Source organism: Musa acuminata, chromosome BXJ2-10 (genome assembly GCF_036884655.1).
Source record: "Musa acuminata AAA Group cultivar baxijiao chromosome BXJ2-10, Cavendish_Baxijiao_AAA, whole genome shotgun sequence".
In the NCBI taxonomy this organism is placed as follows: Eukaryota; Viridiplantae; Streptophyta; class Magnoliopsida; order Zingiberales; family Musaceae; genus Musa; species Musa acuminata.
The window spans coordinates 18,322,501-18,337,824 of NC_088347.1; the positions used below are offsets into that span (position 1 = coordinate 18,322,501).

The window sequence follows — 15,324 nt, forward strand, 5'->3', positions numbered from 1 at the left end:
TAGAATTGGAGTAGGAGGAGAAGGAGAAGAGTTCGATTTTTTTTTCGTTGGCTTAGGAAGAGGACGACTGACACTTATAGGTGGCAATGTAAAACGACAACACCGTCATGGGATCATGTGTTGTTCTTGGAATGATTAAGGAGCGTGGAAGGTTCCAAGTCTCCGCCACGGGTCATGGGCTGGCCTATGTGTCCATCACTAATTCCTCAGTTTCCGGCAACCTTCCTCTGGGTAAAAATTGGAACACGAGTTGGTTATTGCAGTTGGACCAGGTGTTTGGATTCTTGACCGTGACAAGGATCTAACCCCTAAACGTCAAGCACTTGATCTCACGTGAACCGGTGGAGGTGTATCCGAGGAAGAAGGGGCTGTGTTATCAACAGCAATCCATGTCCAGGGAAGGCATGAGAGATCCATGAAGCAGTTTTTGCTGCTTCAGCTGGAACTGGTCAAAGGTGGATGCTCCGTTCGCGGACGCAAGGAACCTTGGAAGAGTTTGAAAACACAATTTTATTTATGATTTGAGTAGATGTGTCGTTGTCGAATGATTTGAAGGTTTGATAAATGATAGGTACAAATTATATTTTAAATGTGTCTCGATCGATGTAAGTTTTATTTGATAAAATTATATTTTAAGAATTTATTAATTTTTTTTTATAAATTTACCCTTCTAATATCTTTAATATTTATTCAAAAATAAATATATTTGTATTTAAATTAATAAGTAAATTATATATATATATATATAATCTCATAAAAAAATTATGGCCCAAATATATATTAAATATAAAATATAATCATATAAATAAATATAAAAATATTTTTAAAATAAAATAAATAAATAAAATTTTATCTTGTAAAAAATATAAATCATGTTAGTTTCTCACTAGATTATTTTAACAATCTTATAATTTTAGATAAATTTACATGATACTTTTGAAATTAAAAAAAAAATACAAAACATCCTGTAAATACTGAAATGCCAATACTACCCTCAGATAACATTTGAGCATTTAGCATTATTTTGAGAAAAAAAAAAAATCAAATATGAATTGACACTTGAAATGTGCATGGAGCCCTCTTTCCAAATAATGCAACTACAATGATGATGATAACGACGAGGAAGATGACTTCTTCTTCCTTGGTTTGCTGTCACAGAGGGGCGACTAATTTCCAACACTAGAGAGCTATAGGGTTTGGTTGTCTGTACATAGAGAAGAGTGACAAGGAGTGCACCTAATTTCCAACACTGGAGAGAGCTTTATGGTTTGGTTGTCTGAACATAGAGAAGAGTAACGAGGAGTGCACGCAAAATCCACCCATTGCCTTGAAAGGTCCCTCACCACACCTTCGTCGTGTTTGACGGGTCCCAACTCATATCTGAGTTCCGATGGTTGGAATTTGGTCGAACACTTGTGTGGACGGTGGAGCATTCAACCCGTTGATCGCTGCTTCTCATACAAATTGATCGATCACTGGCCAAAACAATGTGATCATACGACGACTCGTACGACTTATATAACTTAGGAAGCCAGTTTTCAAGTCGAATCCCGTTGTTTGTTGAACGATAATTCGGCAATGGCCGTCCAGCAGACGCACACAACCGGCAAATCCTTCCGCTTGCCAAAGTGTTTGGGAGTCAACCAAAGTGGGTCAGGTCAACAAGTCAGCAGCAACCTTTCAAAATGCTCTCTTTCTGTTCACATTGGGCCTCTTGCCTCTCGAACTTAATCCCTACGCAAGCATTCGAATAATTATTAAAGTTTTATTGAAATAACTTTAGCTTGAATATATTCCTCTCCTATTTATAAATAGAGAATTTTCTTCAACAGGGTAGAGAAATTTCCTCATATAATTAAAGAAATCTTATCTTCTATCATGTCTCATCCCTGCAAGAGGGTGCTCTTGTCAAGGATATCAATCTTGGATCGATGCAAATAATGGTTTACAAGCTAGAGGCTTTGTGAGCAGGGCAAGAGCAGATCGTTGCTACTATTATTGCGGCTGTGACGGCGATGGCTATAGTAGAGGAGAAAGCTATAGTAATAGAAAAAGCTATAGCAATGCCGAGGAATAAACTATAGTAGAGGAGGAAGTTGCAGCAGAGAAGGAAGTTACAACGATATTGCAACAATGCTATAGCAGAGGAGGAAGCTATAGTAAAGGTGGGAGAAAGTTGCAATAGAAGTACATCAGAGGAGGAAGCTGCAACAATGCTACAATAAAGAAGAAGGCTACAGCAAAGGAGGAAAGGTGGGGCAGTGCTGGTGAGCGTAGCACTAGAGACACCACAGCGGAAGGGAACATACTGTCACGGACTTAGTTGGTTTTGCCTAAGTCGTGCGGCACCCTTGCATGTCCGTCCGCAAAGGTCAGCCTCCCCGAAGTCTCCCATTGTCCCTTAGGACCACCAAAAGAGAGAACGGACTAGAGAGAATGTCTCAATCGGGATCCACAAGCAAACATCTCCGAAAAACACTTCATAGACAATGCAAATTACAAACAGACTTTACAAGCTCTGAACAGTGGCACAACAAAGGGTAAAATGGTCCATTACAGACTAAAAATCTCTCGCACGTGTCCACATGACACAACCTTTATTTACAAGCCTAAAGAGGCCACCAACCCAACTAAAACGAGACTATTAAGCCTTCAGCTGCCCCTCTATATGCTGTACAAGGCATGAACATGCCAAAAGATATGGACATATATAAGCATTACATCAAACATCCTGTTTCGAAGTTTGTCCGTGACATTCTCCCCCACTTATTCCTTCGATGTCCTCGTTGAAGCCTTTGTCGACACTGCAACTCCTCGCCTTTGTTGAGTCTTCAATCTTCTGCTCCAGCTACAATGCGCCTCTTGGCTCCTTGTTGCTCTCTACTGCTCTTTTTGAGTAGTCAAACCTTTGATTCGCCATGCTGCTTCAACTCACCAATGACTCTAACTCTGGTGTGGGATTAGCTGAGTTGTGTTGATCCTTGTTGATTCCTGCGGATCTCCTAGATGAAGGAAAAGACCATCCTTACTGCGCCAGTCTCTCAAATTCCTTATGCTGCTTGAATTGGGCGGATGCTTGTTGGAGTTTTTAACGAGTATCGTCTCGCAAACTACTGAAGTTTTGGGTCCTTCCTCCATAAAATTTGCTCATTGACTCTTCTTTCACTTAGTTGTCACATCCAAGTAGGTTCGCATCACTTCCGCTTTCGATCGGCATTTCGTTGGGAAATGAAGCAGACAATCTACTCTCAGTAGCACTGATCACCGTTGGTAAGGATTTGACAACTATTGTCTTCCATTATCTTCGAAGGGTCTTTGAACTTATGCAGAGCTCCTCTGCTGGATAGATAAGAGAATTGGGGTACTCGGTTTCGCCCATTCTCTTAAGAGTTGAGAAGGCAAAGGTTACTTGACTTCGCCCGCCTCCTCGAGGTTGTACTTCATGCATCGAGCTAGTTACTGGCCTTCGTCTGCTCTTTGCTCACACTTCTGAAGCACTTGAAGTGTTTGCACTCTTTGCGTTGAGTTAGTTACTGTGATTCACCTTCTCAATGCCATCGAACTTCTGGAATGCAGGAAGTTTTCACCCCAACTTGGAGTAATTCTCTCATAGGTTTGGTCGCCTCTGGGATTGTACCATCTTCTCCATCAACCCTGCCGCCTACTCCACTGAGTAGCAAAGGTACAGCACCGCGTACTGCCTGCTTCGTTCCTTAGTTATGCACTCTTACATGACCCAAAGTCCTTCACTTTCGGCTATCTTGATGAGAAGCTCATTGACACCGGTCTTACGAAGTTCCTCGGCCTCTGCCCTTCAACTTTGTCTCGATACTTGGAGATTGCCTCTGCATGCTCCACCTCCTCGGCCCCTTTCACGACCAAGCGCTCTCCCTCCATGAGAGCAAGGGATCAATGACCTTCACGGAAGTCCCGCCTCTGCGGTACCATGGAGCTGTCATGCCCATGGTACTACTATCCGTCGCCTCGCATCTACATCCCTTTTCTTCACAATCAATAGATATGCCTCTGTGACACTCCTCCGAGTCCACCTCCATTCTAACTGATTGCTTGATTTTGGGTAGCTAAGTCCCTTTGGACTCGTCGTCGCTTCCTCGCCCCTTTCGACCCCCTGCTTCAACACCTCTATATTATCCAAGTAGTCTGTTTGGTCGATGGAAAGACAGACTGCAACTCCCATGCATGGCCTCTGCCATCACGTTATAGGGTTTGCACCGATTCTGTTCTCCTTAGCTTTCTTGGTAGCAACGTTCGCTTATTCGACCTTGTCCTCTGACTTGCCGGGCTCCCTTAAGTGAATATGAGCTCTGGAGCAGTCCAACTCTCCAGCTGCTTCGATCATACCTCTGCATGATCAAGTCCCTCCCATGGGACTCACTGGTACTTGCATTCGAACTTTTCCCTTAGTGGAACACAGCCCCCCTATGCTGATGACCAAGGTTTTCATCCGATGCAAAATTCGATGCACGCCCGGAAGACCCGCCTTTGTGATACCATGGCTTTCACTCATTGAATCCATAGCCCTTCTTGCCATCGTGTTGTTCACCGAAGTGGAGCTTCCAGTAGCTCCCAATCATACCTCCATATGATCTAGTCCCTCCCGAGACTAAGTCGTGTGTATCGCATTGCCACGAACTGTTCCACCACGATCCGCTGCACCATGTCGCCTCTTGGTGATATCTCCATTGCATTCTGATCCTTGTGGAATAAACTCGAATTGTGAACCCTCAATGTGTGGCCTCTGCCAATACATTGCAGGGTCTCCTCCACCTTCGATTTTGTTCGCTCCTTTGGCAATCGACCTTCATCCACCCACTCTTGGGTCACACCTCTGAGTCCTCTTGCCACGTTCTAAGGCATTTTGAACCCAATTTTGCCTCCGCAAATTGAGTCGTCTTAGTTCCTCCATCAAATGCTTCTCCGAGATAAGGTGCATGTGACCAGAAGCTCCCTTCGTCTTTGGCACCATGGAAGATGAGTCCGCTCTGTCAGAATGAAGGACCCATGGAACAACATAATCCTACTCTTGCCTCTACAAGAGTTCATGTCCTTGACCTCTGTCTAAGGAAAGCATTATGCCTCTGCTCCATGTTCCAACTTCTATGCTGGCTCCCTTCATGCGGCTTGGGTACTTCGCCAAGTTACACCCAAGTTGCTCCGCTTCTCGTTTTTGTATTGAGTCGATGGTGGCCCTCGCGCCCACCATTCCACGGGTCAGCCCTCCCTTGAGTCCGATCTCCACATCGACTCCAAGTATGCCTTCATTTAAGTTACTTTGGGTCGCTCCCCCACTTGATCTCGCAATGCATCTACCAATGCATTCTCTCAAGCGAGATCATGCAACGACTCCTCGCCGCTTGCTCAATCCATCGAGCTTCGTGGAGTTGTTGTTATTGAGGTACTCCTCCTCAATATGTGAGGTCCGTCCCACATGATTCTCCCTCTGGAGAGCCGGGACTTATCCCTCCTGGATAACTACCCTGTTGGAGCAACATCTTTCTTCGTTTCGAAGACCACCATCCCCTTGGACTACTCCGATCTGCTGAACAAACTATGCATTGTTCTGCCTCCTGCAAACGCACTTACTAGATTGTGACTCTCCGTCAATATAGTCCCCGCTGCACCCCTCAAGGCCTAGCAACATGCTGAACTCGTTGCACACTTCAGCCTCCTACGGACGTATCATTCACATGCCGAAGAGAAAGTTTAAATGCTCCATGGCACCGAGTTTCGGTCACCTTGGGATGGCCACGAACATTCCATCGTTCGCATACAAGCCCATGCATAAGTACCAAATTCTTCGAGTTAGCAATTCCCCTCACCTCTGTGAGCTTTGCAGAACTCTTTTGGTCATTGAGCAACTCATTCCACCTTGGATGGTCTCATCCTTTACCAAGCGCCTCACTTGTCTTGAGCACCATCAAGTATAGTAGTCAACGTTGAGCCGTAGCTCAAACTCAGCCATCCCAACCTTTGTGCGCTCCATATTCTTCCAAGCTTGTCTGTTCTCGTGGTGCCTCTTGCGCGAAAGGTTGGCCATTCCTCTGAATGCCAATGTCAGATGCCCGCTCCTCCGAGCGACTCCTTTTCCCTGCATCTCCATGCCCGTTTTCCCCCAAACAGTCGCGCGTGTGTTGACTACCCTCAACGCAGCCCCGCTAGGTCCCCCACGTTTGTATGCTAAGTGTTTCTATAAGTGCTTGTCCTGCTCTGATACCATCTGTCACGGACTTAGCTGGTTTTGCCTAAGTCGTGCGGCACCCTTGCGTATCCGTCCGCAAAGGTCAGCCTCCCCGAAGTCTCCCATTGTCCCTTAGGACCACCAAAAGAGAGAACGGGTTAGAGAGAACGCCTCAATCGGGATCCACAAGCAAACATCTCCGAAAAACACTTCATAGACAATGCAAATTACAAACAGACTTTACAAGCTCTGAACAGTGGCACAACAAAGGGTAAAATTGTTCATTACAGATCGAAAATCTCTCGCACGTGTCCACATGACACAACATTTATTTACAAACCTAAAGAGGCCACCAACCCAACTAAAATGAGACTATTAAGCCTTCGGCAGCCCCTCTATATGCTGTACAAGGCATGAACATGCCAAAAGACACGGACATACAAAAGCATTATATCAAACATCATGTTTCGAAGTTTGTCCGTGACAATACGTTGGTATAGAGTGGCAGTGGAGAAGACAGTTGCCGTTCGTCGAGGAAAGATTTATCGCACCGATGGCCTGACGATAGAAAAGCAATAGTCGAAAGCTTTTTCTTTTGCCGCTGGAGGTGGAGAAGCAATAGATAAGTCGACAACTAGAAGAGAGCCTTTTTCTTTTACCGCTGTAAGTGGAGAAGCAATAGATAAGTCGACAGTGAGAAGAAAGCTTGCTCGCAAGTGGCTCTAATACCATGATGAAAATAATAGAAGATAAGAACAATTATTGAAGAAGCTTTATTGAAATAACTTTAACTTTAATACATTAATATGTCCCTCTCCTATTTATATAAAGAATTTCCTTAAATAAAAAAATTTCTTTGTATAGTAGAAAAATCTTATCTTTTGTCCGAAACCTCATCTGGTTTATGTCCAGGAAAAGTTAGCTAGCAATTCTAGAAATCCTGTAGCCGTGATGGACCCAACGAAAGGAACAGCAGCTCCGTCGTGACAAAGTAGAAGCACTCACAGACACTCAGAAGCCATGCAATCGTCACACCTACCTTTCGCAGAACTCCAGAGTTGAATGTTCGCTGAAACTTGATGTCTGGATGTCATTTCTTAATTCCTCAAGATGATGGTATGGTAACGGGAATCGTTGGCAGTAAGAACAGTTCCATTGGGGTAGGTTGCGTTGGAGATTAGCTACAGGTTTTGTCAACAACGTAAAGGAATCTGGTTCATGTGAGAGACCGCCAATTGATCACAGAAAAGTAATCTAGGAGGAACCGGGAAGGATGGAAACCTATCGACTGGGGATAAAACAAGGGAAAAAAAGAAGAAAAAGAATAAGAAGAAGAAGAAAAGAAGGCAAACTAATCAGACAACAATTAATCACATCAGAAGCTCGCATCAACTACAAACTGCTTCACTTTTCTAGAGGAAACAATCTAAATCTTAACAAGGAGACGAAAAACATGAATGACGTTGAGATCAAAGTTCATACCCATGTTACAGCTGCGTCATCATATATGCCATGTCAAAATGGCCTTTTGGGCTCGACGAGGATAGTGATGGTTCATTAGTTCCTATGAAGTTGGATTGTTGCAGTGTCGTCTAGTAGCTGATGATGACCATTCTGTGTGCTTGATTCATGACCGTCCTATTCTTTGTTAGATTGGTTTGCTTGTGTGTGTGAGTATATATATATATATATATATATATAGGGAAATATGTGGACTTCTTCAAAACATGTCATGCACGTTGATTCGCCACTGCTTTCTTGGTGCAGGTTTTAACCTAAATCACACAAGGAAGCTCCCCTTGATTTCATAAGTCTAACGTCCTAACATTGTGTGGTTGATATCTTAGCATTACAAGTTCAATATTTTGACATTGTATAATCAACATCTAGATACCACGAGTTTGAAACCTTCACGTCATATAATCGATATGATGTCTATCTCTCTGATATTATAATCGCACCTATAATCCTTCATATTTTTTATATTCAATGCGAAATGATTACACCTAAGACCAGACAAGATGTGCAATCGTCCTCCATATTAAAACACATCTTCAAGCACAGCAATCATGAGATCCATTATAAAAGGCTCCTTACGTGTGTTTCCTAATTTTTTAAGAATATTTAGCTTTATACATTTAATACTGAAAAGCTTACTATTCAATCGACACCTCATAACTAAATCTAACTTAAGTATCGTAGGATCGAGTTTCTCAACCTCATAACTAAAGCTTACTATTCAATCGACACCTTATAACTAAATATAACTTAAGCTTTCTAGTTATCGAGTTTCTCAACCTCAGTTTGAGACAAGCATACAATATAGCTTAGGTCTGCATTAACAAAAATCATTTAGAGATTCTCATCGAAAACTAGAATCTGCATTAACAAAAATCATTTAGAGATTAAAAATATATGTAAAAAGATAAATCTTAAAAACAAGAAAATTTCAAGTTCTAATAAAATTCTAACATTACGTGAAAGAGCATTAATTTTCTAACCGCTCACTAGTTGACCTGCTCGCTAACCTGTTTGGAGGTAGAGTACGATCTCAGAGGTTCACCCTCCATTTGGACTACCCTCGTTAACAAGGTAGAAAAAGAGGTTTACGTAATTATTAATGTATCTTCTCGACCTTATCCATTGCAACTTTTCCTTCTCCTAATCAACCTAAATCCAAAAGAAAACAAAAAAGAAGATATATCTGTACGAATCCCACTCAAGTTGGAATTCATGTCGGATGATGTGTGTCTATTTACACACCTCGACTGAAGGGTTTTATAGGGTGGTAAGTGAGAGACTAATGAGAGTTGGCGAGCTAGTCATGGATGGGGCCGGTAAAACTCTTACCCAGCGATCTTTTCCACGTACTTGGGATACTAGAACCTGAGGTGGAGAAAGGAAGAGCTCATGGAGAAGGACGAACTTTTTAATATTTAAAATTTAAATTTAAAATTTTAAAATTTTTGTAAGACAAGTGTTTTAACCCTTTTTAATATAATTATAATCTTTTCTTTTGTCTTGATTATAAGAAATTTGAAGAGTTTTTCGTTTAGATGTAAAGTTTTGAGTTTAAATTTTTTAGAATTTATGATATATCTATCTTATTCTTGTTATAACTTTTCTAACCAAATTTTGATTTAGGCAAAATTTACTTTATTTGAAAATAGACTTATAGATGTTTCTTTTTATACCTTGACGAAAGATTTAGAGTTCAAATGATTGCTTAAACTTCTATTTCAATTAACCCTATAAATTCTACAAAATAAGGATCTTACTTTTTAATATTTTAATATTAAACTACTTATAACTATATGTTGGAAACTCCGATTTAAAAAAAACATATTTTGTTAGATACTAGACTTATAGATTTATCTTTTAGTATTTTACTTGAAAGATTTAGAGTACAAATACCTACCCAAATATCTATTTCAATCAACCCTCTAGATTTTGTAAAATAAAGATTTTGTTCTTTGACCTTTGGTTACCAAATTAAATATAAGTGTCGGTTGGGAATTTCAATTCATATAAAATTTATTTTATTTAAAAATAGATTGATATATCTTTAACGATATTTTTCTTGAGTAAATTAGAGTATAATTGATTATTCAAATTACTTATACAATGTTCCTTATCGAATATGCCAAAAACAGAACTTTTGCCAATTTTACTTCTTCTTGTTTCATATATTTGAAATCGAATTCATCTAAAATTCTTTTTTCAATTGAGCCTTATGTGATTACTTTAATCTTGTATATTCTTGTTCTTAATTCTTTTGTATATCTGAACGTATTATGTAAAAGTTTGTATTTGCATCATATTATTTTATATAGGCACATGTATATTTTCATTGTTTCGTATATACATCCGATATATGCTAATTTTATTACTCATAATATCCTTTTATACTATGGTATTTATGGGATAATATGAACCTTTGCTAGAAATGATAAAGGGAATTCTAAGACATGAGAGACTTCACCCATGCTTTGAGCCCGCGATGCTTTGTTGGCCCGCTCTAACTTCATCCAAACTTAGGTGGATAGAGCTCTAAGACATGGGAGACTTCTATCTGATGGTCATCCAGAAAATGAATATATCATATTCAGTCTATGATCCCATTGCACCCTTTGTGTTTTTTATATGATATCCAAAATATTGTTTATGTGTTTATATGTGCTTTTTGGATAAGAATGAAATTAATGTAATGTCAAATATGACATTTGAGCTTCTGTTTCTTATTTGTTATATTGATATACTTTGAAACATTTCGTATGTCATTGATATGTTCTGAAATATTTTATACGTCATTGATATACTTCGAAATACTTCTTATCATTAATACGCTCAAAATACTCTTTATTGAACCAAATATATTTTGAATGAAATGATATTTATGATTTTGTATCTAATGAGGCAATATCTATGAATTCTTATTCTTTGCTTTGATACCATGTTTGTTTGAAACTATCCTCTCTCAACATAATCACTTGTTGAGCTTTGTAGCTCACCATGTTGCTATATAAATCTTTCAAGTTAACTCAACTCACTGAAATATTAGAATTGGGCTAAGGCATTGGAAAGCTATTCAGATTTTGGACAAGTCTTATTGATTGATATATTATTGTTGTATAAGTACATTTTGTATGTAATGAAATGTTATCGATAAATTTAAATTGATATATCGTGTAAAAGTTTTAAAAGACCTCAATCGTTTGAAATTTTGGAATGTTAAGTTTAATTTATGATGATGATATGAACTTGTGGTAAATGATTGGTTTTGCGATTTTATAAGTGTGGTTAATATTTTGTTGAGTTGGTTTTGGATTTTCTGAATTATCAAGTAATATAATGTATGAGTATAAACTGCACAGGTTTATGGATACAAAATATATTTGAATACTTTTTAGTATCCTTAAATGTTTAGTTTGTATCCTGGATTAGATTGTTAATAAATTATAATATTATTAATTTAAGATAGATTAACACCTTTTGAATAAGTTAATTTGGAGGGTATGCTAGATGTATAGAATATGTTTGACAAACTATTAATGAATAAGATAATTATAATTTCTTCTAATACTATTTCTCAATCAGACTCCATTCAATTTTTTTTCTCAAACAGTATTTTTAATTTTAAAAATACTCAAACCGTCCATTAAATTTTTTTCTTTCATTACAATGTTTTGATCTATTAAAAAATAGGGAAAAAAAAATTTGGTGAAAATATTTTGAGGATATTTTTTAAATTAGAAGTATTATATGAAAAAAATGAAAGAGGAGGTATTTTGTAGGAAATATTTAAAATATAAGTATTTTCTTAAAAGAAAATCGCCCAACATATTTTCTGATTCTAGAATAACTTTCTAGTTGAATGTGAAACACTTTGCGATGTTAAGTTATATATATATATATATATATAATCACACATAAGTAATTATATCAGGTGATTATGGACCACATTCTAATGTGATCAAGCCGGAGCCAATAGATTTAATAACTCATCTATGTGTGCAGTGACACATCTCTATGTCCTGTGATCGTCTATTTTATCTTCGTCGGTTCCGTCGGTATCTCGACATATTTTCATACATCACGATCGTTCGTCTTGGCCTCGTGAGTCCCACTATTGCTTCCACACTCCCGCTATGCCTCCTCGTATGATTCTAACTTAGTCATAGACACAATTAATCAATTGTATCTTTATTTTAATTTTGATTCTGAAATCAAAATTATATCGATTTCAGAATCGGACCTGACTGGAACTATGGAACCGTGGTGTTCCGTGGTCAAGGCATGAAGCGGTAGACATTCCAAATTTACATGGCTTTTTATGTGCTGCTGCTGCTGCTGCTGCTGCTGTTTTCACCCATTGCTACGACCTAAGACTTCACATCTAATACTTGAGTGCCACTGCATGCAAGACTTTGAAGTGCCCATAAATTGCAAGACTTCGAAATTATTCCATTCACATTTTACTCCATTAATTCCACAGCCTCAATGTTCTCCTATTTCTGCTAATTTGCATACCAGTAGATATAAGAGGTTGATATCTTTGCGAGAGTCCTGTGTCAATGGGGCTTTGATGATCCTAAATGGATTTCATGAACTACACAATCCATGAACTTTATGTGTATCCGAGTGTCACCTAAGCATATAGATAGAAGCGGAAGGTAATTAATCAAAATAAACAGAGAGAGAGAGAGAGAGAGAGAGAGAGAGAGAGAGAGAGAGAGAGAGAGAGAGAGAGAGAGATTAGGGTACAGCTCCAGACATGGCATGTGGCAAGAACAAAGTTAGAATAGTGCAGGCTACAGTTATAGTGAACGATGGTCTATTATAGTTGTATTTCATATATATTGGCTCCAGTGGATTAAAATTAGAGGACCTAAATTTGTAAGCATGATGTGTCATGTCATTGGTCTTCCACGTAAACAGCTAAACACGAATTGATTGAGACCTTCTTTTAACCTCATTTTGTCCCATGCAAATGAAGTTACCCTCAAACCTGGGATGACAGTCAACAGGTTTCAATGGACAAGGAAAGAGCAGACACAAGCACTCTCTCTCTCTCTCTCTCTCTCTCTTAATGGACGTTGCATCATTTATGATAGGTCAGGAGATTGATAGAGATATGAAACGGATGCCCATTTAGTCTCGGCTATGTAAGGCGTCTCTTCATCTTTTTCCATTCTCTACGTTGATTTCCTTGCTCGGTTTTGCCATTTCCATGCCGATCACTGTCGTCTCTTCCCTTTCGCTCTTCTCTGATGCCAACCCTTCCTCAAACAGATAGCAACAGAGCCATCGCCTTCGTCGCGGTTGTTGCAGTATAAATCAATGAGAAGCCCCACTCGCTTTATGGTCGCTCTTAGAATTCTGCATTCCTGGAATCCAACCGTAGGGAATGTGGAACGACGCAGTCCTTCCCTCTCTCTCTTCCCCGTTCAGCAGCAGCCTCGGTACCTGAAGAAAATACAGATTACTGCTAGCTCTTGTAATGGGTTCTTCTCAGTTCGTCATGTGTTCATGCAGGCAACACAGGACCACCATGGCTGCAGAGTTCTGATGACTCTACGGAGCTCCAGAGAGTGTAAGCCTCGAAGTCGTTTTGTCTCTCGGTAGAGTTGGATGTCAGCTTTAGCAATTCTTGTGATGAACTTTGCTTGTGAACAGAAACTGCGGCGGACTCCTCGGTGCTCTTCAGGAGAAGTCCGACGGAGGATCCTTGACAGGTTCACTTCGAAGATTCGTAGGCATGTCTAACGTAACAGGAAAGGGAGATCCGATGATGACCACAGGCTGCAGCGCCGCCGGGATTCATCCCAAAGTGAGCTGTTCTTGAGTCAGACACTGTCTTGATCCAATCTCTTAGCGTTTTGTTGCCTTGTAGGTTGTGGCAGAACGAAGGAAGCGGACGATAAGTAGGGATCCTGCAAACAAGAATCAAACACCTTCTTCACCATCATCAAAGAACCCGAAGACAATGTGTTCGAAGACGATGGCCAGAATGCCGCTCATCAAAGTAGGTAGACCTTCACCATGATCCGCTCGTAGCTGTTCTTGTTCTTTTCCTCGATGATCCGTGATCGACATTAATGGATAGGCACCTGCGAGGAGAAGCCAGAAGCTAGGGGACAAAATAACAGCTCTTCAGCAGCTCGTTTCTCCCTTCGGGAAGGTGAACACATCACTCGTCTCCATTTACTACACTGAATGCATACACCATTCCTGTTTATGACGCGCAGGCGGATACCGCATCGGTTCTTCACGAGGCTGCTCTTTCGATCAAGTTCCTCCACGAACAAATAGAGGTACGTACATGTGGGCATTGATCGAATACTTCTTGCACGCAAATACATCAAAGATAAATCATGATTCTGCTGCCATGACGCAGATGCTGACTGCTCCTTACTTCGTTATGAGATCCCCGGAAGAAGGTGATGAGGTAATCGATCTGAGTCTCTTTTTGTGGCGGTTGAAGAACAATCATTGCATCTGTGTGTGTAATTCTCAGGGCCTCGCAGACAGCAATGCTGAGTTGCAAAGCAGAGGACTGTGCCTTGTCCCTGTCTTCGCCATGGTTGAGCTCCTGGATCAAGAAGACTATGGTCTCAACTTCTATTGAGTTCCATAACTTTAACCAACGTGGGTTGTCTGCCTCTGCCAAGTACTTGACTTCTTCTTCAAGCAAGATCCGATTTAGTTGTCGTTCAAAAGAGATGATGATAAGCCTTTGTTACACTCAATTAAAACATGATCCTATGGATGGTTTGTATGAGTATAATTTTTATGTGGAGATTGTTAATCCCTTACTTTTTACAACCATCTAAAAAGAAAATAGAATATAATTTTATTAAATATAACCACTTAATTATTGATTATACTTTTTATTTCTCACCACTCCTCAATTATCATTGCTTTATATAATTCATTTCATTCTACGATCAATCATATCCTTGTGAGTGCTGATGTAAGAAACATTGGTTGCCTCCCCTCCGATCGTCTCCGACAATTAGGAGGAGGAGGAGAAGAAGAAGAAGGGAAAGAAAAAGAGGTTGTATGAAAGAGTTGGGAGAGGGTGGAAATTAAGTAATAAGTTAAGAATAATACTTAGGTTAGAAGTATCTTAGAAATATTAGAAAGGTTAATTGTGATTGTGCCAATAGAAATATCCTTTTTCTTTTTAATGTATACTAAAACCTTACATTTTTCCTTGACCTTGTTTCATGTATCTGTCGTTGTATGTTTGGCCATGTACCGAAATTGTAGACACATATACTGATTTTGTAATTTGGTGACTGATGATGCCATCTTAATTTTTGTTATCAATGTCATTTCATCAATAAGATTGAGTCATGATCTATATATTTATATTAAAAATAGAAAGAGCAACAAAAATATATATTTACAAATTGGATTGGAGAATTGCAGATAAAATAATAGCATAGCATAGTAGTACGAGTGATATGGTGAAGCCTCTAATTAGGAATTATTTCCCAGGAGCCAGACAGACCATGTGGATATGAGGCTTCTTATGGATCCATCCTGTTTCATAAATGTTAATTTTGGCACAACAATTCTTCCATTTATGTACCTGTCATTAAGATTGAGATTTCATATTC

General features: G+C 39.5%; 2 protein-coding genes across 2 annotated transcripts in view; one reads left to right on the forward strand and one right to left on the reverse strand.

Annotated features, from left to right (window-relative positions):
* The window catches only part of LOC135625636 (exocyst complex component EXO70H1-like), a 2,157-nt gene extending 2,098 nt beyond the window's left edge, over positions 1–59 (reverse strand). The window contains exon 1 of the mRNA XM_065130691.1: positions 1–59. This exon is cut by the window's left edge and continues 2,098 nt beyond it. The gene's annotated coding sequence lies outside the window, so the exon portion shown is untranslated.
* Positions 60–13,069: 13,010 nt separating this feature from the next.
* Positions 13,070–14,427, forward strand: LOC108951943 (transcription factor bHLH113-like). The gene is made up of 8 exons (XM_018821519.2): positions 13,070–13,161; positions 13,235–13,292; positions 13,376–13,529; positions 13,593–13,724; positions 13,806–13,880; positions 13,948–14,013; positions 14,097–14,147; positions 14,217–14,427. Exons 1-8 carry the CDS (start codon positions 13,107–13,109, stop codon positions 14,325–14,327), a joined length of 702 nt encoding a protein of 233 aa, XP_018677064.2. The 5' UTR covers positions 13,070–13,106; the 3' UTR covers positions 14,328–14,427.
* The last annotated feature ends 897 nt before the right edge of the window (positions 14,428–15,324 follow it).